Source organism: Apteryx mantelli, chromosome 8 (assembly GCF_036417845.1).
Source record: "Apteryx mantelli isolate bAptMan1 chromosome 8, bAptMan1.hap1, whole genome shotgun sequence".
Taxonomy (NCBI): domain Eukaryota; kingdom Metazoa; phylum Chordata; class Aves; order Apterygiformes; family Apterygidae; genus Apteryx; species Apteryx mantelli.
Genome location: NC_089985.1, coordinates 14,845,060 through 14,870,456, shown reverse-complemented (window position 1 = coordinate 14,870,456; position 25,397 = coordinate 14,845,060). Strand labels below are relative to the sequence as shown.

At 57.2% G+C, this 25,397-nt stretch overlaps 3 protein-coding genes across 8 annotated transcripts in view; all 3 read left to right on the top strand.

Moving 5' to 3' along the window:
* The first annotated feature begins 329 nt into the window (after window positions 1-329).
* On the top strand, window positions 330-6,760 carry LOC136992545 (1-phosphatidylinositol phosphodiesterase-like). Its single transcript, XM_067300663.1, has 3 exons — window positions 330-1,349; window positions 6,144-6,207; window positions 6,681-6,760. The coding sequence occupies exons 1-3, from the start codon at window positions 330-332 to the stop codon at window positions 6,758-6,760; spliced, it is 1,164 nt and encodes a 387-aa protein (XP_067156764.1).
* On the top strand, window positions 6,167-19,676 carry LOC106499383 (P-selectin-like). 2 transcript variants are annotated; one of them, XM_067300753.1, is made up of 18 exons: window positions 6,167-6,207; window positions 6,768-6,858; window positions 8,831-9,220; window positions 9,522-9,629; window positions 12,031-12,216; window positions 12,361-12,546; window positions 12,691-12,876; window positions 13,532-13,717; window positions 13,862-14,047; window positions 15,821-16,006; window positions 16,151-16,336; window positions 16,481-16,666; window positions 16,811-16,996; window positions 17,517-17,702; window positions 17,886-18,008; window positions 18,403-18,433; window positions 18,765-18,820; window positions 19,178-19,676. In XM_067300753.1, exons 2-17 carry the CDS (start codon window positions 6,777-6,779, stop codon window positions 18,817-18,819), a joined length of 2,649 nt encoding a protein of 882 aa, XP_067156854.1. In that variant the 5' UTR covers window positions 6,167-6,207; window positions 6,768-6,776; the 3' UTR covers window position 18,820; window positions 19,178-19,676. The 2 variants fall into 2 exon arrangements, with proteins under 2 accessions (XP_067156854.1, XP_067156853.1); XM_067300752.1 differs by lacking the exon at window positions 6,167-6,207 and adding an exon at window positions 6,340-6,412.
* A 423-nt stretch (window positions 19,677-20,099) lies between these two features.
* The window catches only part of ATF6 (activating transcription factor 6), a 96,928-nt gene continuing 91,630 nt past the window's right edge, over window positions 20,100-25,397 (top strand). For 4 of the 5 annotated variants that reach the window (XM_067300747.1, XM_067300750.1, XM_067300748.1 and 1 more), the window contains exons 1-6: window positions 20,100-20,181; window positions 20,315-20,391; window positions 22,440-22,527; window positions 22,867-22,961; window positions 23,449-23,575; window positions 23,818-24,024. In XM_067300747.1, the coding sequence (XP_067156848.1) occupies window positions 20,112-20,181; window positions 20,315-20,391; window positions 22,440-22,527; window positions 22,867-22,961; window positions 23,449-23,575; window positions 23,818-24,024 (664 nt within the window). In that variant the 5' untranslated portion in view covers window positions 20,100-20,111. Of the gene's footprint in view, window positions 20,182-20,314; window positions 20,392-22,439; window positions 22,528-22,866; window positions 22,962-22,998; window positions 23,072-23,448; window positions 23,576-23,817; window positions 24,025-25,397 lie in introns of those variants that run through there. The other variant, XM_013961254.2, reaches the window with a different exon arrangement.

Below are 25,397 nucleotides of genomic sequence, written 5' to 3'. Positions count from 1 at the left end.
GCCAGTGCGCAGCCTGCGCCCACGGGCTACACTTCCTGCCCGGCACACTGGACCCGGCTGCCATGCGCAGATCCAGGTGGGAAGCGGCAGGGGACTAGGCTGATGTTCCTGGGCTCCCCGAGAGGCTCTGCGGGCAGAGGGATGGATGCGGGGAGACGGGAACCCGAGGATTTTGGTGGGGGGCATTTGTGGGGCAGGGGAGGCTGCGTGGGGGATGATGCTCAGAGGGACGCAGGGTTTGCGGGGCTCACGGTGCTGTTTCTCCCCATAGCAGAGCCGGGTCGGGCCGGCCCAGCGCGCGGGGTGCCGGCTCTGCTCCCCGCCGCGCCATGGAGGCGGCGTGCCGGCAGAGCGCGGCGTTCGACTGCACGCCCCAGCCCGCCGCCCACCGCCCCGACTGGATGTCGGCGCTGCCCGACGCCCTGCCCCTCTCCTGCCTCTCTGTCCCCGGCACCCACGACTCCCTGAGCCTGTTCGGCAGCCGGCGCCTGCGGTGCCAGAGCTGGGGGCTGGAGGCGCAGCTGGCGGCCGGCGTGCGCTTCCTGGACGTGCGGTGCAAGCTGGAGCGGGGCGAGCTCCTCGTCTACCACCTCTGCACCTTCCAGCGGGCCAGCCTGGGGGGGGTGCTGCGCCGCACCCTGCGCTTCCTCCGCGCGCACCCCGGCGAGGCCGTGCTCATGCGCATCAAGGAGGAGCTGCCCCTCTTCGCCCGCCCCGGCTTCGCCGCCCGGCTCCGGCGCTACCTGGCCGAGGAGGGAGGAGGCCGCGTGTGGTGCCGGGAGGAGGTGCCCACGCTGGGCCAGGTGAGGGGCCAGATCGTGGTGCTGGAGGAGCTGGAGCGCCAGGTCCTGGGCATCCCCTACCAGCGGCTGAGCATCAGCGACGCCTGGAACGTGCTCTCGCTGGAGCGGAAATGGGCCCAGGTGCAACAGCACCTGGAGACAGCGGCCGGCGGTGACCCGGCCACCTTGCACCTCACCTTCTGCTCCGGCAACGGCCTCTTCACCTGCCCCGCGGAGGTGGCCCGCTTTGTGAACCCCCGCTGCCACCGGCACCTGCAGCGCCGCTCGGGGCAGGCTGTGCGCTGGGGGGTCGTCATCATGGACTTCCCGGGGGCCGACCTCGTCCGCCTCATCGTGGAGAGCAACGCACCGCGGGGCACGGCAGCAGTCCCTGGCGTTCCCGCGGCGCCCGTGTGGCAGCGGGGCCGGGGCACACCGGTGCGTGGAGCCTCGCTCGGCACCCGCACCGCCGTCCGCCGGGTCGGCCGGACGTCCCAGCATGGGACACCGCTGCCGGCCCCACGCCTCTACCGAAGGACATCAGCGCCCTCGGAGCAAAAGCGCGTTGCTGGCTCTCGCGCTGCGTTAGGAAGGCTTTGCGTGACGACGGCGTGATGTCCACCTGGGTCTGCAGAGAGCCCGCGGCAGCCGCGTGGAGGCGGGTTTGGCACGGCTGGCGGCTGCAGCCGGAGGTGACCGGCCTGGGAACCCGCCGTGTGAGGCCCGCGGCCTCCTTCGCCTTGTTCCCTCGCCCGCAAGGATGCAAGGTACCACCGTGGTGGGGCTGCACCAGCTCGGAGCTGAGGCACAGGAGCAGGGGACACTGCCAGCCCTTTGGGGCCGGTAAGTCCATCTGATGTGCTTCTCTGCAAAATATTCCTTTTACCAAAAATTAAAAATAAAAACAAGCTAGGAAAGCACTTACTATGTTTTCTTGCCACTTCCTAACAAAAATGTGGAGAATAGTGCAGAAAAGACTTTTTGCTCTTGCTGCTTGGCATTTAAAAAGCCTGTATCCCTCTGTCCATTGCCAAAACACAGTTACATTGGTGTTTGTAGACCTCTTGCCCTTAAACCAGAGGTGTAAGGGGTCAGAATATGGAGGAGGAGGAAGAGAAGGAGGAAGCAATTTCAAAGGTGGCAACAAAATGTTAGGAACATGGATCGTCTTGTTATTTTAGGTTTTGCTTTTTTTTCTTGCAGGGGGTTGCCCCAAAAGTCAAAACTATAAAAAAGAGGCAGTTTCAGCAGGCCAAAGAGATGCACTCCTATGGGGAGACAGCCGGCTCGGCGCCCAGGAGGAGCCCACACGCGAGGAGCCATCAGGGCTCGGTGCAGGACCCGGGACCCGCCGCAGCCCCAACCTCGACATCTCCTGTCCCTCCAGAGACCAGGACATCCCTGGGCCAGGCAGAGAGACGCAGTCACTTGTGGAGCAAAACCAAGGAAACACCAAGTGGTGAGAGAAGTGCCTTCCCACACCCAGCAGTGGGACCTGAGGTCTGTGCACTCGGTGCACAGGTGTGAGCAGCAGCGAAGCCATATGGGTGCCGGCAGCAGCACAGCACGGCCTGGCAGCCCCTGGCACGCGTTATGGCCCCAGCGTGCAGCTCCCCACTGACCCAACCCTGTGTACGGAGAGCTGGACTTCCCGCTCATTTTAATCAAAACAGCCATAACAAATAATGCCTGCCGAGAAGGACCAGTGGCTAAAGCACAGCCCTAACCTTCCCTGGTTGCACTTTGCCAGGCTCCTGTTCAAACCCAGGCAGTCATGCAGCAAGACCCTTAAACATCCCAGGCAAGAGATGTCTCGACATCCCCGGACCCCGAACACCGACTGTGCCCAGAAGTGCCTCCACAAGCATGGGAAGGTGCCCCATGCAGAGGACAGGTTTTCAATATCTGGTGCATTAGCCTCACACGCAGACCTGCTAGGAAAGTGTGAGGGGAAGTAAAACCCACACCCTACCTGCAGAAAAACAAATCAGCAGTTTAAATAAAGACTGACAAGCCACAGGACAAAGCCACTACTTGCAGCAGAAAGATGGCCAAGATCCCAGGAGACAAAACGTCAAGCTGCTGGTTGCACTGAAGCAGAGAGGTCAGAAAGCACAGGACAGAGTGTTTGCCCAGGCCTGCTGAGAAGAGGAAAGCTCAGCCTTGGCCTGCCAAAAGGTGAAGAGCCTCCTCAAGGATGCTCCTATCATCAGGGAAAAATACAACTGCCCTTAATAAGTGCCAGAGGGGTCACCTCGGGACTTCCTGGCCGGAGAAGAGGACATTGTTTGCTCCACAAGGGCCAGCTCTGGATGAAGACGAGACTCTCCATGCTGAGGATGTTCATCCGCCCGCTCTGGGCAGGCTGCGGTGATGGACGAGGGAGTCCGTCCCGGGGCTCATTTTAGCAGACATAAGAAGGCGGAAATCACCACGTTAAGCCGAGTTGTCCAGATAGGTGACGAAAGCAGTGGTGAGGTCCGGGGAGCCGGCGGCCTGCTGCGCCGGGCACCGAGACCTGCGCTATTCTCCGCCTCCTGCCGCCGCTGCCCCCGCGCAGAGCCGGTGCGACAGCTCTGGGCACCGCGCGGGGCTACGGGAGAGCCGCAGGGCGCGCGGTGCCAGGACGCCAGGCCCCCGGGACGGGGAGGGACGGGTCTGCAGGGGGTTCAGCGCGGCCTGGCCCCACGGCTGCTCGCGGGGACGGGCAGAGGCGCGCTGCCGGGATTCCCCGGGTGGGCAGAGCCGCTTGTTTACTCCGTGCCACACCAGCAGCAAGATAACCTCAGTGCTACCTACGCCCCCGACATCCTGTTTGGCAAACCCTTCTCCGTGCCAGGCACGTGCTGCCGCTGCCGGGGCCCAGGGGCCGGCGCAGGCGGCGCGGGCAGCAGCGGCACGCCGGCTCTCTGCAGCCCGGCGCCCGGCAGGACCCGCTGCGGGAGCCGGGAAACAGACCTGTTTTGTCCCTGACGGGCTGCCCTTGGCCTCCGCCAGCCGGCGCGGGCAGGACAGCAGGCCTGGCGAGGCCGGGGCTGTCCTCCCGACGCAGGGCCAGCGCACGGCTGAAGGCACCGCGTGAGAAGGCTCCCCAGAGGGAGGTGCTGGGTGGAAAGCCCTCCCGCAGGAGCGATCACAGGAAACGTCTCTGAGAGGCGTTAGCAGGGCAGATGGGCCCCTGTGGGGCAGGCAGGGATAACTTGCCCCAAAATGCTCCTGCACCCCGCGGCAGGAGCCCCCGGAGGCGCCCCCGGTCCTGTCCGTGCACGGGGGCGGTGGGGCCGTGCTGTTGCAGCCTGCCCTGCTCCGCTCCGGCGGCGGGGGCTGGCGGCAGCGGCGCACTGCCCAGGAAAGGCGCTCGTGGTATCGCCGGCAGCAGCCGAGCCGGGGGAGCCGTGTCAGGGTGACTCGGTTCCTGTGCGGTTTGCAGGGGAACATTGCACAAGGGGGGAACATGCCGTGCCACCGTGGGACAGAGCCTCTGCCAAAGCAGCCCGAGCGTGCCCCACGCGGGGGGGTCGTGGCATGGCGGTGGCAGGGGTGCCCCTTCGCGCACCTCGCTTGCGTCTCGCTGCCCTGCGTCCTGGGCACTCCCCGGGGCACGTGGGGCGCCGCAGCCTGGCCTTGGCCCACCTCGCACTGAGCAGGGGCTGAGCGGGAGGGAGCAGCCCCGAGGCAGCTGCGAAGGAGCAGAAGGGAGCCCCGCCGCCGGCTGGGCCTCCGAGCAGCTCCTCCGCAGCCCGAGAAACCCCCGCTCTGCTCAGCCCCGTAAAGCAGGGGAGGGTCCTTCCTCGGTAAGCGAGGCAGCAGGGCCCTGCGGCTGGGAGCACGTGCCCCGGGCAGCAGACCTGGGAGACCGCCGGGGGTGTGAAAGGACCCCGGGCACATAACCCGCTCCCTGGGCAGGCGCCGTGGGCTCCAGGGCTGCAGAGCTGATGCAGGTTGTCTCTGCCGTCTGCTGCACGAACCCCTTTTCCACCACCTGGAAGCAGCCCTTGGTGCTGCCCTCGGGGTGCCCGGAGCGGAGGGTCAGCCCCGGGGGCGCGAGCCCAGGGAGCCCGTGGACACCGTTTCTCAGTAGGCACACTTCCAAATCTTGCAAAGTGTTGGATTCAAGCCAAGCGGGTGATGTTAATAGTCCCTGTTCCCTCTCTAAGACACAAGGTAAACACACCATCATTCCTTGGAAATAGCCTCACTGAGCTCTTGGCGGAGCCAAGCCGGGCTGCGATCCCAGAGGAGGACGAGCCGGGGGGTCCTCCAGAGGAGCTGCTCGCTGGCGGGGTGAACCCCCAGCCCCCACAAACACGCTGGTTCTTGGCCATGTTCTGCCCTTTACTACAGCAGCCTCTGGGTCCCTGCCGCCTTGTTTCCATTTTGAAAACAATACCAGAAATTATTTGTAGTTACAAAAATAAGGGAGGGTATATTTTTTTCTACAGCTCTGCCCTACCATGTCTTGTTGCAGCAGAAGTGAAACTGGCAGCGGGCACAACTTATTTTTCTCCTCCTCTCCCCTCTGGGCGTGTGGAGTCGAGCGCATATCTGCCTCTCAGCGTGTCTTGTGGGTGCCCGGCTCCCACCGCACGGGAGATGCAGCTCCCAGCCTGCCCGTGTGAACCTCGGCTCTGCGGAGAGGCCACGCTGCCCCGGTGGCTGCCGCTCAGCCTTTCTGCCTGCCAGGCTGCCTGCTTCCTTCTCTTCATTGCCTGACCTCTGCCCATGAGCTCATATGAAAGGAGTGCTTCTGAATTACTGCGCATAAATACAGGCTGAGCACTAAACACTACCATAAAAATGGACAATTGCAGTGAAACATATTGCAGGGAAGATTACCAGAGACAGGAATTGAGTTTGATTTGTATCGGCCAAGTATAAACTCATTGTACTAGATTACAGATTTCGTGGGATGGGTTCCTCCCTTTGTCTAGTATTACTCCCGCTGGAGTATCATTAATTTTTCGGGAACTGGAAAATTCATGTGACCTGAAAAGTTCTCGCTTTGGATTTAGCTGGAAGTGAGCAGAATAATTCCTGCAGAAAACCCTGCCAAGGCAATTCTACTTAAAAGAAGAATAGGGTAAAAAAAGATTTATGGTGATTCAGGAATGATCCCAGAGGAGATGGACACAATGAGGGATATTTCTAAAGCATTGGTGGAAGCTCATAAAGGATATTAACAACTGGGGGGAAGTTCCTCTCTCCTGTTCTTAGACCTTTCTAATAAAGGCTTAAGAGACAGGAAAACACATTGTGTAACTAATTCTTCACAAACAGTATATATGAAAATTCTCAGCCAGAGTGAAAAACCCGTTAACAAGGAGCACATCCAAGAGCTCCTTCCCGCTGGCAGGCAGCGAGGCCCGCTCCTGCGCACCAGAAGCGCCGCGCTCCTGGAGGACGGGGAGACCTGGCACTCTCGCCCGTGAGCTGGGAGCGGGGCCGGGCCCGGGGCCGGGCCCGGGGCAGGGGCCGGGGCAGCCCCAGGGCGGGGGAAGCGAGGCGGGGGTGGCGCTGCGCTGCGCTGCGCTGCGCGCTTGGAGGAAGCGCTCGGAGCTGCGCCGAGCAGGGGGGCCAGGCGCGGCGCGGCGCGGCGCGGCTCGGCGGGGTGCGTGCGCGGCGCCGGCACGGTAGGTCCCACTCCTCTCCCTGCAGACGGGGCAGGGGCACCGCAGCGGTGCGGGCAGGCGCTGCGGGAGCCTGCGGGTGCTGGGCTCCCCCGGACGGAAACCCCGGCGCGGGGCAGCCGGGGCCCCCGGGCGCCGCCAGCACAGGCGACCGCGGCTCCGGGACGGGGTGAGGGTGAGAGGCGGCCGGGGGCACAGGGCATTGCGGGCGACTTAGTGACTCCCCAGCAGCGACCTGCACTGGGGGCACTGGGCCCTGCTGTGCCCCCAGCAAAGCCCTGCCTGCTGCCCAGCTGTGCTCTGGGCAAAGCCCGGGCCGGGACATGCCACCGCTTATGCCTCTTTCCCTGACATGCAGGGCACGGCCATGGGACAGTGCTCGGCTGGAAGCACCTGGGGTCTTGGCTCTTGTGGCATCTGCTCCCTGGGCATCGCTGCCGTTATATGGGGTAAGGTGCCTGCTGCAGGCTCGGCTGGCATGTTGTTTTGTGCCTTGTCTGGGCAGCGAGGGAAGCCCACACTGTCTCTCCCTCCCCATCCTCACATTTCCTCTTAGAGTCACTAGTTTCGTTGAACTGGAGAAAGGCAACAGCAGCTCTCCTGCCGGCGCTGTGCCAAAGAGCCGAGCGTGAACATAGCCAACACAACCCACAGGCACATGGGTTAGATCGAATTAAAGCTGATGATTCCCATGCCAGGAGAAGCAGTGGGTCTCGGGGAGAGCAAAAGAAATGAGAAAAGGAAATTAATGTTATTTTTGGGAAAGCTGGGTTGGCTGCCTGTAGGACAGGCTTTCTTTCGCACCTCGGCACTGTACAGAGCAAGACCTGCTGCTCCCTGCTCAGTCCCTAGAGATACCGGGCTTAGATCCTGAGCAATCTAGGTTATTTTTCAAGTGACCTTTTGTGATACATCTAAGGAAAAGAGGCAAATGCAGAAATATCAGGAGGATACTGAGATTTAGGTCTGAGGGAAAAACAAGCATGCAAAACCGTCCTCCAGTGCTGCAGATGCTCTCAAGTGCTGTGTGGGGAGGAGGCATGGTGGGGCTGCCTGGGAGAGCAGAGGAGTCAAAATCCAGGCAAACGGCACCCAAGTGTGAGGTTTTCAGCTCCAGGTGGGGCAGGGAGAGCTAATACAAGGCTGGGGAGAAGGAGCAGAGAGGAGTAGAAGGTGTGGGGATGAGCAGTGCTCCTGGAAAGGAGAGGATGTTACTGGTACGTGAGCTGGCAGAAAGGAGCAGGAGGGAGCGTGGAAGACTGGCAAGTAGTGGATGGATTTCCTGGTCCTTTTTGGTTTGGGGATGGGAAGCGTGAGGGCATCAGGAGCTGTTGCTCTGAGCTGTGCTGCAGAGGTGGTGAGGGTTCAGGCGCTGTGTGGTGGGAGCTGAGGACCAGGCAGGTTCCCAGGAGGCCCCCTGAACTCACAAGGAGTGAAGAGAAGGGCTGTTGTTGAAGATCAGGTTTTCCTCAGCTTCAATTTTGTTTAACAAAATGGATAATTTGATCTTCCATTAGGAAAAATAGTTGAATTATGGAAATTTTTGTTGCATTATTGTTTCCTTATGAGCCCAGTTGGAACTGGGAAGCCCTGAATTTGCGTTTAATCTATGATGCCCAGAACTTTGCCTTCATAATGAAATGATGTGATATGCTCTCTTGTGAGAGAGGTGTACCCTAGGCTGACTGCTTGGAGTGCACTGATTTCCATCTTTATTTCAGATAGTTTTCTGCAGTTATGGTGATACCTGATTACAGGAAGGAGGGAGGAAGCTTTTTTTGTGGCTAAAAACTTCTGATTACATCAAGTTGTGGTGAGAAATCTTGTAAATAGAAGCAGCATTTCAGCTAAATCCCCTCCATTTCTGGGTGTGGGTTCCAGTTAATCTTTGGCTTTGCCCTGCCTGGTGGGCATGACCGGCATGTGAACTTCACTTTTGCAAGACTTTGTTTTGCAATGTTGAGTTTTACAAGACTCTTCAGACCATCTCTAGCTTAGGTTAGCAGCTACTTGAAAGCACCTTAGGAGCCAAAGGCTTTTGCTGGGGAGGGCTGTTCATTGCTCTTTCTTGCTCCAGGCTGGCTCATGTAAAAGTGTAAAGCAAAAAACTGAAGTGGTATACTTCTGCACCCATGGAAGGAAACGGTTTTTTTTAAGGAAACAACTTGATACTATTTTTCCTCTTGGGGAAACCTTTGTGGGTCTTCTCAAGTGACAGTGGCATGCAGCCTCTCTGTGCTTTGCAGGGGTGGTGTGAGATGCTCGTGGAGTCAGTGAACATCAGGCAGGTTTCAGCAGGGGAGTGGAGCTGTGGGGTCTGGGATTTCGTCCCTTGTGCTGCCTCTCTGCTTTTGTCCGCCCCGCTCTGCCGGCCGCTCGGCCTCGTGAGCGATGTGGTGGCACTGCTGTCCTCTCCCACAGGCCTCGTCGTGCAGCTGGAGGTTGGAGCCTGGACGTACAGTTACACCGAACAGAAGGACTACGTATGGGAGCAGGCGAGGAACTACTGCCAGACCTACTTCACGGACCTCGTGGCCATCCAGAACAAGAAGGAAATCGAGTACCTCAACCAATGGCTGCCCTTCCACCCGCGGTACTACTGGATCGGCATTCGCAAGCTGAACGGCACCTGGACCTGGGTGGGCACCGGGAAGGTGCTGACGAAGGAGGCGGAGAACTGGGCTGAGAAGGAGCCCAACAACAAGCGCTCCAACCAGGACTGCGTGGAGATCTACATCAGGAGGCAGCGGGAGTCAGGGAAGTGGAACGACGAGCCCTGCAGCAAGAGGAAACGGGCGCTGTGCTACCAGGGTGATGCCCGGGGGCTGCGGTGGGGCGGGTGGCCTGGGCGGGGGGTACCTGGGCCGGCGCTGGGGAGAGCGCTGTGGGAATTGCTGGCATCTGGGGTGGCGCGGTGATGGGGCAGCTTTGCCAGCTGGCTCGGGAGCCCGAGTCCCCGCAGGGCTCAGCCCCACTGCTGCCACCTCTGTCCCCGTTTTGGGGCACAGTGAGGTGAGTGCGGTGACCTGGGCGCGCTGCGCTGGGGATCTCTGCGGGGACATCGGGACACTGCTGAGCCCAGGCAGCTCCTCACAGCGGTGTATGCCCGCAGCCTCCTGCCAGCCCTTCCCCTGCAGCCAGCGCGGCGAGTGCGTGGAGACCATCGGGAACTACAGCTGCGAGTGCCAGCCCGGCTTCCACGGCCGTGACTGCGAGAACGGTGAGGGCATGCTGCAGGCACCTGGGTATCGCAGCCCAGGGTGCCGTCGGGCGCTTGCATATTGTAGCCTGTGTTAGCCCCTTGCACCGGCAAAGCAAAGCACGTAACCTCTCCATCTGGGTTGCCACTGCGCTACCCGAACAGCTGCCCCTTGCAGTGCTTGTCCTGGTGCAGACAGTGCGTGCAGCCAGCTCCCCAGCCTCCCATGCAGCAATCCGTGTTTGCACTCCCATCCTCTGAGCTGAGTGGCATCGGGGCCCATTTGTCACCTGCCAGCCCCTTGTCACAGACAAAACAGTCTTGACTCAGGGAATTTCTACTTAATTTAACTTTTTGACAATTAACGCAATGTTCTGATTGCTGATTTGGGGATTGGTCATGCGATAACTGTTTCTGACTCCTGCTCCTCCTCGGTGTGGGTCACCCACGGCCACTTCAAGGCGCACCCCTTGGGCACAGAGCATGTCTCCTCCCAGGGACAGGACTGTCCTCCAGCGCCAGCCTCGGGAAGCTGGGAAAGAGTCAGCCTTGATGCGAATGGGAATTCGTGCCGCCTCTGGCTGAGGCAGCCTTTGAGCTTGAGCAGAAATGGTCACCGGGACCACTGGTTGCCTGGGTCAGGTCCAGTGCTGCTGGGACGCTGCTGCTCCCGCTGTGCAAACCCTGCAGCAGCTCACGTTGTCTGCTGGCTGCAAACAAGCCCCCTCACCATGAAGAGAGGCTTCCCAGGGCTGGTAGGAGCAGGGTGTCCCTTACGGTGGGATTTCAGTCCAGGTGACCCAAGTCTCCCATCCCCACACACCCAGCGTTCCCTTCCCTTTCCTGGGGGTAAGCAAACTGCCCTCCCTGGGTCTCCCCTTGTCTCTGCTTGCTCTATCCTGAGTCCAGCCTTGGCGGTGGCACCTGCCCTGCTGAGATCAAGGGACCAGAGTTGTGGCCTTCGCCCCTCCACTACCTCTGGAGGCACTGACTGCCTGCTCCTACACCTTGCGCCCCCAGTTCGTTCTGGTCAGCCTTGCAAAGCTGTTTAGCATCTTTGGGATCTCGAGAGAAGAGCAAAGGGAAGATGTTGTCAGGCAGCCGGAGGAAGGGTGTATCCTGGCAGCACTGGGCACCAGATAGCACAGGAGAAGCTGTGGTCAGATGAGGTTAGATAAGCTGGGAGGGACAGAGCGAGGCAGGAACTGGCACTCAGGAAAAAGCCACAAAAGAGAGAAAGTGGCGGCATGTTGTGCAGCAGGAGAAGAGAAATCCTTCCCGTCGGCACCCCCACGGGGCTGTGGCAGCATCCTGGTGCCTGGAGCTGTGCTGAGCTTTCCAGCGTGGGTGGCCACGGGAGCCCTGCTCCATCTTCCCTGCACGGCAGGTCCCAGGCCTTGCACTGGGACAGGACGAGTGAAGGCTGGGAGCAGACGTGGGACACAGTGGTCCACCCTGGGGGCTGCCTTTCTAAGGCCGAGACCAGCAAAGCTTCCTACAGTTAAGGGAAACTGAGGCACGGAGCGATGATGCGGCAGTCCCGTACTCAGCGTCCCAGCAGCGGCAGGATCAGCAGCAGCCTCCAGCCACTGTGGAAGTCCCCGTGTGCACTATCCAACACGCAGTTCTGACCCTCCCCGCTGCAGGCTTTTCAATTTCCCAGTTTTGGTTTTCCCAAGCAGAATTAGCCTGTTTTTTCCTGTTGGGCTTAAGTATTATTTACTTTTTCTTTTTTTCCAAAGAATAAAGTGAGTCAGTCAAGTTGCCCCTGCTGATAATAAAGTTGCTCTAACACTTCCAGTTGGTTTTAGTCCAAGAATAAGAAAATGATCCTGCCGTGAAGGGGCTGAATGTGCTATGGGTACTGAGGGCTCTGCCAGGAAGGAGGCTGCCCTGCTTGCACTGTCCTTGTGCGCTTTGCATTGAGTCTGGTTGCAGCCATTTCATGCCCTGAGCTGGCCACCCTGTGGCAGCTATCGCCATCAGGCAGAGTGATCCTGCCGTGGTCCGATGTGGCCCCAAAGCCATTGGATGTCCTTCCTCCTGCCACCATGATGGGGATGGAGGCAGGTCTGGGAGAACGCTGATGCCTGTGGGGCGGGGGAGGGAGGCAAGCAGGCCTGCGGTAGCCTGCGGGGGCTGTGATCTGTGGGGTGCAGGGGATAAACGAGGCTCTGGCAGAGCAGCAGCTGTTCCTAGTGACACCATGGGTCTGGTGGAAGAAATTGCTGTAGCAAATGGAGTGTTAACCTAGTTGACTGAGGCCTCCCTTTTAGCAGCTGGGTGACGGAGGTAGATCAAGGATGGGTTGCTGTAGATGTGGTTTTATTTAGTTAAGAAAGAACCATGAGTAATTCTGGGCCCTAACCCTGGATTTAATCTCATCTATATCCTGCCTCTGAGAATTGCTCTCCTGTTGCAGTCATTGCGTGCCCAGTGCTCAGCGCTCCAGACTGGGGAGAGCTCAGCTGCTCCCACCTCCACAGCAACTTCAGCTTCGGCTCCACGTGCACCTTCTCCTGCCAGACGGGGTTTGTGCTGACGGGGCCACAGAGCCGCGAGTGCACGGCCACGGGGGACTGGACTGGGCAGCCCCCACAGTGTGAAGGTAGAGGCTGATGCTGGAGCTCCCTGCATCACTGGCTTGTGGTGACACTGGGATGCTCCTGGGCCCCTTAGTCCTCCAGATCCCAGCAGTCTGACCTTGCGATCCCCATGCTCCTACTTCACGTATGTCTCTTTGCCCTTGCAGCCATCAAATGCCCTGCACTGGCCGCCCCTGCCATGGGCCACACAGCCTGCTCCCACCTCCACAGCAACTTCAGCTTCGGCTCCACGTGCACCTTCTCCTGCCAGACGGGGTTTGTGCTGATGGGGCCACAGAGCCGCGAGTGCACGGCCACGGGGGACTGGACTGGGCAGCCCCCACAGTGTGAAGGTAGAGGCTGATGCTGGAGCTCCCTGCATCACTGGCTTGTGGTGACACTGGGATGCTCCTGGGCCCCTTAGTCCTCCAGGTCCCAGCAGTCTGACCTTGCGGTCCCCATGCTCCTACTTCACGTGTGTCTCTTCACCCTTGCAGCCATCAAATGCCCTGCACTGGCCGCCCCTGCCATGGGCCACACAGCCTGCTCCCACCTCCACAGCAACTTCAGCTTCGGCTCCACGTGCACCTTCTCCTGCCAGACGGGGTTTGTGCTGACGGGGCCACAGAGCCGCGAGTGCACGGCCACGGGGGACTGGACTGGGCAGCCCCCACAGTGTGAAGGTAGAGGCTGATGCTGGAGCTCCCTGCATCACTGGCTTGTGGTGACACTGGGATGCTCCTGGGCCCCTTAGTCCTCCAGGTCCCAGCAGTCTGACCTTGCGGTCCCCATGCTCCTACTTCACGTGTGTCTCTTCACCCTTGCAGCCATCAAATGCCCTGCACTGGCCGCCCCTGCCATGGGCCATGCAACCTGTGCCCAGCCCCATGGCAATTTCAGCTTCGGGCTCCATGTGTGCCTATTCCTGCCAGACCGAGTTTGTGCTTATGGGGCTTCAAGTGTGTGGCTGAAATTGTTGGCACATCTCTGCCCCAAGTCCTGCCTCACAACTGCGCTCTGCCTTTCTCTTGCACCCCTCAGCCCCAGCAAGGCCTGCAGCACTCGCGGCTCCCCTGGCACTCCCCCAGCTCACAGGCCGCAGCCCGCCTGGCGCATGCTGCGCGTCCCCCACCAGCAGCCCTGCAGCACTGAGCAGAGGGGATGGGGTCTGCCTGCCCCTGCCTGCCCAGGCCTTAAACCCTCAGGACAGCTGCCCCCACAGAGGATGGCCTGGTCCTGCGCCCATCACCCCGACCCAGCAGGCACAGGCAACGACAAGGACATGCTGCTGCCAGCGTGGCCTCGGTCCTGCCCCTGAGACCTGCTCTCCTCTTGCAGCCGTCACGTGCCCGGTGCTCAGCGCTCCAGACTGGGGAGAGCTCAGCTGCTCCCACCTCCACAGCAACTTCAGCTTCGGCTCCACGTGCACCTTCTCCTGCCAGACGGGGTTTGTGCTGACGGGGCCACAGAGCCGCGAGTGCACGGCCACGGGGGACTGGACTGGGCAGCCCCCACAGTGTGAAGGTAGAGGCTGATGCTGGAGCTCCCTGCATCACTGGCTTGTGGTGACACTGGGATGCTCCTGGGCCCCTTAGTCCTCCAGGTCCCAGCAGTTTGACCTTGCGGTCCCCATGCTCCTACTTCACGTGTGTCTCTTCACCCTTGCAGCCATCAAATGCCCTGCACTGGCCGCCCCTGCCATGGGCCACACAGCCTGCTCCCACCTCCACAGCAACTTCAGCTTCGGCTCCACGTGCACCTTCTCCTGCCAGACGGGGTTTGTGCTGACGGGGCCACAGAGCCGCGAGTGCACGGCCACGGGGGACTGGACTGGGCAGCCCCCACAGTGTGAAGGTAGAGGCCCCTTTCTTGTAACCTGAGGGGGACCAAACACCTATAACTGTTAACTGCTGCTAAAACTGCTATTATCAGATTTTACTACCAAGTAGCTGAGAAAGCTTTATAGATGCATTCCTCTAGGAAACCAATGCTGTGTAGTGACCCCAGCATAAGAGCACGCGTGGAGGAATGGCCAGAGTGTGATAGCCAAGGTCTCAAAGGCATGCAATGGTACCAGAGGCCCCAGAGCTATTGCAAGAGGTGGGCACACACCTAGTGATCACTTATACTGCACCCTGGCAAGGAACCACTCTTAGGGCACAGCAAAACTGGTGCGAAACAAGGCTGTAGGCACGGCTTCCCTGTGCTGCTGAAGCCGCTAGTTATGCCATCAGAAAGCTCAGCGTCCTCTAGGAGGAGATTCCTCTGGTCTTGAAGGACAGTTAGGAAAATGGGGAGCCTTCTGGTGCAACCACAGGGGGGGCATGTGACTCGACTGTGCACAGGCATGTGTAAAATCAGGTGGAAGCTGCCAGCTCTGGCAGCTTGGGCAGAGCTGTCTCTGGATTGCCTATGCATGTCCCCAGTGAAAGCCACCAGTCGTGCTGGTGCCTTAGTCCACAGTCAGCTCTACAGAACGAATCACTCTGGCATCCTGCACTGTGGCCTGTGCACAGCCTGTTTACTCTCTCTAATGGAAACTGTGCCCCCATCTGCAGCTTGTGCTTGGTCCGGTACTCTGCTCTTGAGCTCGGCTGTAATCTGGATTCATGTCACCATAGTTGGCCAGAACTGGGGGCGTTGCTGGAGGATGTAGTTGGCCTGGGGCAGTGCCACAGGCTCCCTTGCACCACCCACAGTGCCGGAGGGTGTTCTGGATGACAGCTCTGGGGCCGTGGGTGCTGGGAGCTGAAGCAAGGTGTGATGGAAAGCCTGCTCTTGGTGCTGCTTAGGCTTCCTGTTTAAAGTGGAGAGGTTCATTTCCCTGTCCAAGTACAAGGCATAAACCCCTGGGAGCAGCTGCCCGCTCCTTACCCGCTGTGTCCCATGAGAATGCCTTCCCCAGCTCTCCATGCCCTCCCACCCCTGCTCTGCTCGTTGTGGCCAGCAAAGGAAGTGCTTCTGCCTCTGCTCCAACACCCAGCCTTCTGGCACTGCTTGCATCCAGCTCTGCTTGCTGGCACTCTTCTCTTCTTGGGGTAATCGGCCCTCCTGCCCCTTCCTGAGGTCCAGCCAAGGATCCCCGCCCAGTCACCAGCGCCAACTAGCAGCTCTTGACCAGCACCCCTTCCTTGGCAGACCCTCTGTCAGATCTCGTGGGTGGCACACAGTCCCAAAGTCCATTCCCCTATCAGCGCCCACATGGGTGCCTCCAAGTCTCCTGCTGTCTTTCCATGCCTGCATGCAACCCTTGCAGCTGAAGTTGCCAGCACATCTCTGCCCCAAGTCCTGCCTCACAACTGCGCTCTGCCTTTCTCTTGCACCCCTCAGCCCCAGCAAGGCCTGCAGCACTCGCGGCTCCCCTGGCACTCCCCCAGCTCACAGGCCGCAGCCCGCCTGGCGCATGCTGCGCGTCCCCCACCAGCAGCCCTGCAGCACTGAGCAGAGGGGATGGGGTCTGCCTGCCCCTGCCTGCCCAGGCCTTAAACCCTCAGGACAGCTGCCCCCACAGAGGATGGCCTGGTCCTGCGCCCATCACCCCGACCCAGCAGGCACAGGCAACGACAAGGACATGCTGCTGCCAGCGTGGCCTCGGTCCTGCCCCTGAGACCTGCTCTCCTCTTGCAGCCGTCACGTGCCCGGTGCTCAGCGCTCCAGACTGGGGAGAGCTCAGCTGCTCCCACCTCCACAGCAACTTCAGCTTCGGCTCCACGTGCACCTTCTCCTGCCAGACGGGGTTTGTGCTGACGGGGCCACAGAGCCGCGAGTGCACGGCCACGGGGGACTGGACTGGGCAGCCCCCACAGTGTGAAGGTAGAGGCTGATGCTGGAGCTCCCTGCATCACTGGCTTGTGGTGACACTGGGATGCTCCTGGGCCCCTTAGTCCTCCAGGTCCCAGCAGTCTGACCTTGCGGTCCCCATGCTCCTACTTCACGTGTGTCTCTTCACCCTTGCAGCCATCAAATGCCCTGCACTGGCCGCCCCTGCCATGGGCCACACAGCCTGCTCCCACCTCCACAGCAACTTCAGCTTCGGCTCCACGTGCACCTTCTCCTGCCAGACGGGGTTTGTGCTGACGGGGCCACAGAGCCGCAAGTGCACGGCCACGGGGGACTGGACTGGGCAGCCCCCACAGTGTGAAGGTAGAGGCTGATGCTGGAGCTCCCTGCATCACTGGCTTGTGGTGACACTGGGATGCTCCTGGGCCCCTTAGTCCTCCAGGTCCCAGCAGTCTGACCTTGCGGTCCCCATGCTCCTACTTCACGTGTGTCTCTTCACCCTTGCAGCCATCAAATGCCCTGCACTGGCCGCCCCTGCCATGGGCCACACAGCCTGCTCCCACCTCCACAGCAACTTCAGCTTCGGCTCCACGTGCACCTTCTCCTGCCAGACGGGGTTTGTGCTGACGGGGCCACAGAGCCGCGAGTGCACGGCCACGGGGGACTGGACTGGGCAGCCCCCACAGTGTGAAGGTAGAGGCTGATGCTGGAGCTCCCTGCATCACTGGCTTGTGGTGACACTGGGATGCTCCTGGGCCCCTTAGTCCTCCAGGTCCCAGCAGTCTGACCTTGCGGTCCCCATGCTCCTACTTCACGTGTGTCTCTTCACCCTTGCAGCCATCAAATGCCCTGCACTGGCCGCCCCTGCCATGGGCCACACAGCCTGCTCCCACCTCCACAGCAACTTCAGCTTCGGCTCCACGTGCACCTTCTCCTGCCAGACGGGGTTTGTGCTGACGGGGCCACAGAGCCGCGAGTGCACGGCCACGGGGGACTGGACTGGGCAGCCCCCACAGTGTGCAGGTAGAGGCTCATCTCATGCATGTTTGCATCTGGTATCCTTGTGAAGATACGTCTGCTCTGCAGGCCCTGGCCTCTCTCCGCTGTCCTGGAGGAGCATTTTTCTGTGAAAGAGGCCGAATCATGAGTGCTCAGGCCAGAGACAGTGGTAGTGGGAGGGAGCTGTGTAATGAGGCAGTGATGTGCCCCCTCCATCTCTACCCTCATCATGATGCTTTCTGTGACACCCCCAACATGGGTATTTACAGTGGATGCACCATACTCTGGGGTGCTGACCCTCTGAAATCTCCTTTTCTCCTCCAAGTCTCCTAGAAACTGGCGTTTCTGGTGCTATGTCCTGTCACACCATAGCCAGCATGGTGCCTGCTGCTCTCTTTTAACTTTCCCCAGGATCCCCTTCCCTTTAGCATTGCCAGCCTGTGGCTGCCCGTCCCCTGCCTCCCCAGCCCACATGCCCTCATCCCTTCCTCCCACTGCCTATGGCCCCATCTTACTAATCCCACTGTTGTGCTTCGCCCACCAGCCATCAGCTGCCCGGTGCTAGACACTCCCAGCAGAGGCCGAATAAACTGCTCTCACTTGCACGGGAACTTCACGTACAACTCCATGTGTGCCTTCTCCTGCGAGGCGGGATTTGTTCGGATGGGAGCGGAGGTGCTCCGGTGTGCAGCCACAGGGAACTGGACCCGACGTCCCCCAGTCTGTGCAGGTACTGCAGGGCCTGCAGTCCACCACTGCTTCGGTGCTGCCCGCAGCCCTCTCCTCTCTGCAGGGCTCTCTCCCCCCTCCCTGGGAAAGGGGCTCAGGGCACACGTCTGCGGTGGTGGGCACCCCAGCAGCTTTGACTCCACGATTACTTTTTCTAACGTGTGGGTTTGTGCATGTGTTTCAGAGAATGCTGCCTCCTTCTTGAAGCAAGTGCTGTTTTACAGCGGCAGCACTGCTCTGGTGGCAGCAGGCATCGTGCTCTCCGGGACACTCATCGCTCTCCTAGTCAAGCGGCTCAGTGACAGAGGTACAGAAGTGCCTGCTACAGCCAGCGGTGGCTTTGGCTGGGGACTTTCACACAAAGTGGTTATGGAGGCCCAGGGGAGGGCAGATTGTTCAGAGGAGCTTAAAAACACAACTCTCATTCCATATGTCATATTGCTGTCGGTCACTGTTGGTCCAAAAGTACCTCCCTGACAGTTCACCCAGCTGAAAGTGTCAGCAACCAGATTTGAAGGCTAAAGCCAGAAAAACATCATAACTAGGCAGGCACTGGCCACAGGCTTCGCCCCAAGTCCCATGCTTGTCAAACTCAGTTCAATCTGTCAGATACTGTCTGCTTTTCATGTCCTTTGCTAACAAGATCTGCTTCTTTCTTTTGTATCTGCATCGTTCCGTGGACATTTCAACACCAAAATCAGAGGAGAAGAAGAAGCTCCTGAATCCCACCAGGTGAGAGCCACACTCTGCAGGAGGGTCACTCTGCCCCACGCTGTGCCCTGCAGATAGGGCAGACCTTGTCCCTGTGGTCACCCTGCTATCACCATCACCCAGATCTGCCAGTGTGGAGCTGCTTTTACATGCAGTTGGAGCATATTCAGGGGCTAACGAGGTTCTGCTAACTGATGTTCTCCAAAATCCTGCAATTTTGCAGGATGTAACCCCTTGATTGTGCAGCCCCTTGGGAGAATCTCCATAAGAGACATGAGTGCTTTCCTCACCTAAACATGAGCTTTCCCATTTCTTTTTACCCCAACTTTATACTCTTGTGTTTGTTACCTAGTGACTTGGGATCACCAGGCATCTTCACCAATGCAGCATACGACTCCAACTTGTAAGGTAAGCGTAAGACTGCCAGCGGCATCCTCTGTGCTTGGGTAGCACGCTGGAAATATTCCTGGGTGCTCCTTCTTGAGGTTACTCATGGAAAATTCACCTGCTTCTTGGCAGTGCTGGGGCCTGCTGGCCGCCTGCCCTGCTCTTGGCCTGGCTGCAGGGACATCCACGAGCACTCCCAGCTGCAGAAGCTGCCCTGTAGCCCGGGAAGGGAGGGGACCACGTTGCTTCTGTGCCACACGAAATGGGGCAACATGGGCTTCTGCTCTCTTACACTTGGCCAGCTCAGGAGTGGCCAAAACAAAACTTACTCTTAAAATCCAGTCCTCTCCTTTGGCTCATCTTGCCTGTTTCTTGCAGAGCACCTGGGACATGCCCAGAGCAGGGATGTCCCCCTGAAGAGAAAGGACCTGAAGGTACTTCACGCCTCCACCCTTGCAGAAGCTCGCTCCCACCGGGAGCAGCCACCATCCGGACTCAGACTGCAGGCCCAGCCGGCTGAGGCCGCACCGACGCTGCACGCCCCTGTCCTGCTCCGAAACCGCGGCGGCTCGCCAGCCGCACTGTGGCTCGCGGGGAGCAGAGCCCACCCGCGAAGACGGGCGGTGGGGACGCGGCCTGCACCTCCCCTCCTGGGCTCGCGCCGGCCGGGGGCACCGGGGACCGGGGCGTCACGCTGTACGGGACGCCCGTCACGGCCCCGCTTCGCAGCACCCCACTCCTCCTTCCCTTCAACGTGCAAAAAATTGCCAAAATGCAGAACGAGACCGTTCCCTGCCCCCCCGCAGCCCCTGCTGCCCGCCGGCCGCGGGGGACCCGCCCAGTCGCGCTGCGGCGAGGGGCGTGTGCCGGGGACCGAGTAAAGGCTTCTCTCTGCCGAGCGCCGCCTCGACCTGCTCGTGTCCGCGTGGGCGTTTCCAGGGGCGCGGGGCAGCGCCGGGGCGCTCTTCCCTGGCCGGGACGGGGGATCACGGAGCGGGGGCGCGGCCCCCCCCGGCGCAACGTGGGGAAAGGCACGGCACAGCGCAGCCTGCGGCGGGCCCACGGGAGACGGCGGGGGGCCGCGGGGCGCCGAGCCGCCCCCGCCACGGAGCCGCCGCTCGCAGCGGAGCCCCGCCGCCAGCACCCGCCCGCGCGCGCCCCGCGCGGCCAACGGCCGCCACGCCACGCCCCCCTCGCGCCTGCGCTCTGCGCCCGGGGCGCGGCCTCCGCGCCGTGTCCGCTGGCGGCCGCCGTAACCGGGGCGGGGCGTTGCCGGGAAGGAGACGTGTGTTTCGGCAGGAAGGCGGAAGCGATGGCGGCGGCCGAGGCCGAGTGGGAGCCGGCGGGGCTGCTGCCGCCCCCGGGGGGCGGCCTCGACTGGGGTGAGGGGTTCGGGGCCCGCGGGCCGGGAGGGGGCCGCGGGGAGGGGGGCTGGTGGCCGGGGCCGGCGGGGAGGGGGGCCGGGGCCGTGCGGCCTGTGGGCTCGGTCGCTGAGGCTGCTGTGTCTGCCCGCAGAGGCGGTGCTGGGCGAGGAGCTGGGCGAGCTGCTGGGCGCCGGCGAGCCGCGGCGGGCCGCGAGGGACGAGGCGGAGGTGAGCGGCGGGGGCGGTGTGGGGCTCTGGGCCCGCAGGGCGAGCGAGTGCTTTCCGCCCCCTCTGAGGTGGAAGCTGCGGGGACCGGGCATGGCAGAGGCGGGGACCAGCACCCGGCGCGCTCGTCTTAGTCCCGAGGGCCCGGGAGGGGCGAAGGGGTCCTCCTTGGCAGGAGGAAAGCGAAAGTCGCGCAGTCTAACAGGCTCCTGTTAACCACCTGCCTTCTAGCACAGAAAGGCTTTTAGATTGCTCCTGCAGGATGCTGCTTCCACACAGGAGAATATTAAATACGTTCCTGGGGGCACCCCATAGGGGACAGCACCTTGGTGCTGTGATTTATGTGTATCTATCATAATGGTCTGGAAGGAGGCAGTGTAACTTTCAGACTTGTTCACCATTTACTTTAGAGCTTAGAGCTGTATTAACTGTTGAGGGTAGTTTACACATACAGAGCTGAGGCGCTGTTAGTAAGTAATTGTTGATATCAAAGCTATATGTTTTAAAGACTAAATTTAAAGGAATCTGTTTAAGTTGAAAGTTTGGGGGCTCTTTTCAGGAAAAAATATATTCTTGTTGACCAAATGAAAGCGTGTATTCCCTACAACAGTGTGCTAATAGGGCAGTACCTTTCTGGATTGCATAAAAGGAGGAGGAGTGTGAAGAAGCGTGGGTGTGTGGTGTCTGCATTCACTAATATTGTGCTCTATCAGCTTGAGTATAGGATGACTGCCTGTTTCCTTGTTTATTTTAGAGTTTTCTCCCAAACTCTTTTCTTGCAACCCTATGCATTTGTCCTGTCCAGCCACACATACTGCTTTTTCTATGCTTCACTGATTCTCTGCACTCTGTTCTTCCTCCTGGGTTCTTTCTGCTCCTCACATCCTAAGCTGCTTCCAACGCAACCTTGCTCCTGTGTTATCAGGCATAAATCTCAAATACTGAAAGTGTTCCCAGGCATTGTGGAGCAGGCACTGGAGCAAATGTGGGAACTACTGCATCATGCCAGGGCAAGGTATTATCAGTCAGCGGTCAGCATTATCTACCTGTGTGAAGGCTTGTACTGCACAGCTCAGGATGTGATTTCTGGTCATTCTTCCTGTAAAAATGCTCTCTTGAGCTCTTTCTTCATCCTAGACTGCAAATTCTAAATTCTGTGCAATCTGGAGATTTCTGAGCCCCTGACTCTAAATACGAGGCAAAATGAGAACCTAAGAAGTATATTTGCAGGATAGGTTTCTGCAAGAAAATCCTTGGTATGTATTTGTATAAACAGAGTATGTGATGTTAGAGAACTGGATTTAGTTTTTTATGCTAGTGTTCATAAAAAAATGTTGTGTTTGAGTAGGGAACTGAGACTTATAGATGCATCGGCAGAAGAACTGGAACAGAAAGCTGATTGTTCTGAAGGTTATACAATAAATAGTACATATGAAGTGATTTTAGTTTTGTGTCCTGTTGGAAAAGGAAACTGGTCACCTTTGCTTTAGAAAATAGTGACGTCTGTTTGCTCAAGATTAGGGAGGTCTAATAGATACTGTGCATCAGGTAGCCGATTTTGAGCACATCAGTCCATGTGGCTGTTTCTATGCTGGTAAACTGGGGCCAATACTGATTTCATTTTTAAAGTGCTTTGAGATCTCATGATGGAAGGGCATTAAATAAATTTTTTTCATGAGGAGGATGGGGAGGATGATGACAAATTGTCAAAAACTGTATTGTAGATGAGGTGGATCAGTGACTGGACTTGGAATTTTTGCATTACTAATAACTGCTAACAGTACAATAATCATTGATGCTCTTGAACCGAAATGCCCCTTTCATACAGCTGAACTCTAAGGTTTAAAAGAAGCCCTGTCCTATGCATTCCAGTGGAACATTATCCCCTTTAGGGCTTCTCATCTCCGTGTGCTGTAAGGCAACTCAAGTGATTTTTTTTTTTTTTTTTTTTTTTTTTGTCCAGCGTTGTAAGAATGTGAATATAATGACTGATGGTTTCAATGTTTACTGTCTTTTTGTCTTGTTTTTTTGTTGCTGAACTGTCATTTCAGGAGAATGACCTGTATAACTTTCATTTTGATTTGGATTTGATGTCGTGGGACTCAGACCTTTGGAATATTACAAGCCATGCTTATTCAGGTAATTTAGCTGCCATATTTTGCAGGTATTTTCCTCTTCCCCTTCCCCCCAAGAGTGAGCTGTTGTAACTTTGGGAACAGTGATAACTTATGTGAAACTATTTGATGGGCTGTAAGATTTAGTTCTCTGGTGACAAGTCATGCTATTTTTCTGTAGGATGGGTACAACTGATGAAGGTTTTTCTACAAGCCAAGCTGTTTAGTATCTTTAATCTTGCTATATTTTCTGCTGTGCCTTGTTTCGGGAATGAAATAGTTGATGTAGAGTTGTGTGGTTTTTGCTCATGTCCCGCTGTTAGAAACTTGTGCAGTAAAACTTCTCTGTGTCCATCTCTTGCAGATGCAAGTGTGAAAACAGAGCCTTTATCACCAGCCACGTCAACGTGTTCAGTCCCTTCTCCATCGTCTGTGGACTCTTCAGTGCAGAATGTGCCTGTATGCAGAAACCTCCATGTAACACAGATAGCAGCAGTTGTTCAGAACCAGTTGTGACCAACAAAACACCCCACTGGTTTACCTGTCTGATCAACCACATAGCATAAGAGGCAACAGCTTTATTTTCCGACCTCTGCAAAACCAACTTCCCTTCAGTGGTGTTTTCCTTCCTCTCCTACTGTGACCCACTTAAAACATTCAGAAAATAGTCTTTTTAATCAGCTCTGTGTGTGTGTCTGGTTGCCAAACAACATGCCTTCTAAAGGCTTCTGAGTCCAGCAGCTGCTGCTTTTTTCCCCAGTCTGGCGATAAGTCAAAGTGCTTTTCAGTGGTACTTAGCATTGATAGAATGAAACAGCAAAATACAACCTTTATCCTGTTTCCCTTTCATCTCATCCATGTTGCTGCTACAGGAATTACACTCTGAATTGCCAGTAGTTGTTCTCATTTGTTTTTGAAGCATTTATCTCATACTTTCTGTCTGCAGGATGATGTGGACTTCAACTGTAGCTCCGAGATGTCTCCCATCTCCCTTTACAGCAAGAGTTCCAGAAGCCCCTCATCCCCTGAGGGAGATGGAGGGAAGAAGCCCATCAGCATCAAATGTCAATCTGGTATGAGCAGTCGAATTATTTCAGTTCTGCAACTAGTATGCTTGTTTTCTTGTGAGGACAGATGTTTGACTAACAGATGCTAGTAAATCCTTTAATTTCCGACTTGGATTTGGGATAGGATATGTTTATGTTAACAAATACTGTAAGTGGGTAAAAAAAACATGTCAGGAGCTACGCTATTACTGCTTGAATTCTTTACTTTATATCTCCTGGTCAAACTTGGATCTCTTTTCCTTTCGTAGCAAATAATTCTGTGAGGACTCTGAAGAGGTGTGGTCAGACGGCATCCAGGCCTTCAATCCAACCCAAACCCCTGTTGCCTGCTGTACATGAGGGTCAGGCTAACATTGGTATCCCAGCTAAAACCATCATTATTCAGACTCTTCCAACACTTGTGCCACTACCAAAGCATCAGCCAGTTGTTAATATCCAGCCAGCCCCTCCTAAAGGTAGGTGAAAAATACTGTTTTTGTGTGGAACAATTCCTGCACTGAAGTTCACTTTGGCAGGTGAAACAGGAGGGGGAGGGAAGGGGGAGGGAAGAGGGATGCTATGTGCTTTGCTGCAAAGGCTTTATACTGAAAAGAAGATGGCCTTATTCTGGTCTCTTATAGCCATGTGAGAAACAGTATTCACCTGAGCACTGCATGGGATGGAAGACAGTATGGCAAAGAAGCTGTGCTGACTGCTGGGAATTGTGGAGATAAAACTACTGATCTGGAAGGATCTCTAGAGACCCTTTCCCCTTTTGCTCTGCTCTGCTTGCAATGGCAGGTGGTGCATAAGGTGAATCCAGTCCTACTCTGTCATAACCAAAGAGAAGATCCAGTAGAACCAGCTAGGATGGCTGAATGATGCTTAAAAGCTCAGGAAGGGGCAAAATTTACCTGCATGGAAGTTGTTGCCACAGGATGGTGGGAACATAAGTTTGTGCTGTTGCTTTTTATCTCGCTAAGTAACATTAGACAGGATGTTACAAATTCTGCTAACAGTTATGAGGGTGATGTTTAGAGTCTGGTTAGGCACTGGAGTGGTTGTTTACAGGTGTAAGTTGGTGTTAACAGGAGGCACGTGATTTCCCATCCATTGGTAATTCTTCCTTCCTCTTTAAGCTATTACTTTGTAACAGTCTGCTGAAGTAGCCTTCATTTCTGAATCCCAAGCATTATTTTACTTTTTGCAAAGACAGTAGGGATGTTATCTGCTTTGCTGAAATTGTCAGGTGCAGTTGCTTGTTTTCACCAGCTGATGGCTGCAGATCCTTGCAGTTGACTCTAGATGCAGTGAGGAGTGGAAGGAAAAGGAGACAAATACTTAAGTGTGTGTATCTAGAAATTATTTTAATCGTGAAGAACTTGTCTTCATTATTAATTGCTCTTCTGTCAAGAGTTAAGTCAAGGCTGGAGAGGCTGGCATTTGCTGTAACAGACTTAGGTTTGTTAGACCACTTAAAACATAGGTCAGCACAGTCAGAGTGACCTGATTCTTATTCCCTCTGATGTTTCAGCTGATAAAATACCATCTGGAATAAGGAATGTTGGGGGATACAGATTTTTCTGGATATAATTATGATATTGGGAAGATCAGATTCTGCCTTCACCTGCAAGAAATGTTAGGAAAGTAACTTCCTACTATTCTCTAAGAATACTATTTCCTAGGAAATATTTTGGGGAAACTATTTTCATGCCATGTGTTTACCTTCACTGATGGTGTGTTTAAAAATTCTGTAGTGCCACTTCCAAAACAAAAACCATAAGGATTTTTTTCATTAGTCAAAATCCTCTGGATGTAGCAGGTTGGAGCTGCCTGTCTGAAATGTGCC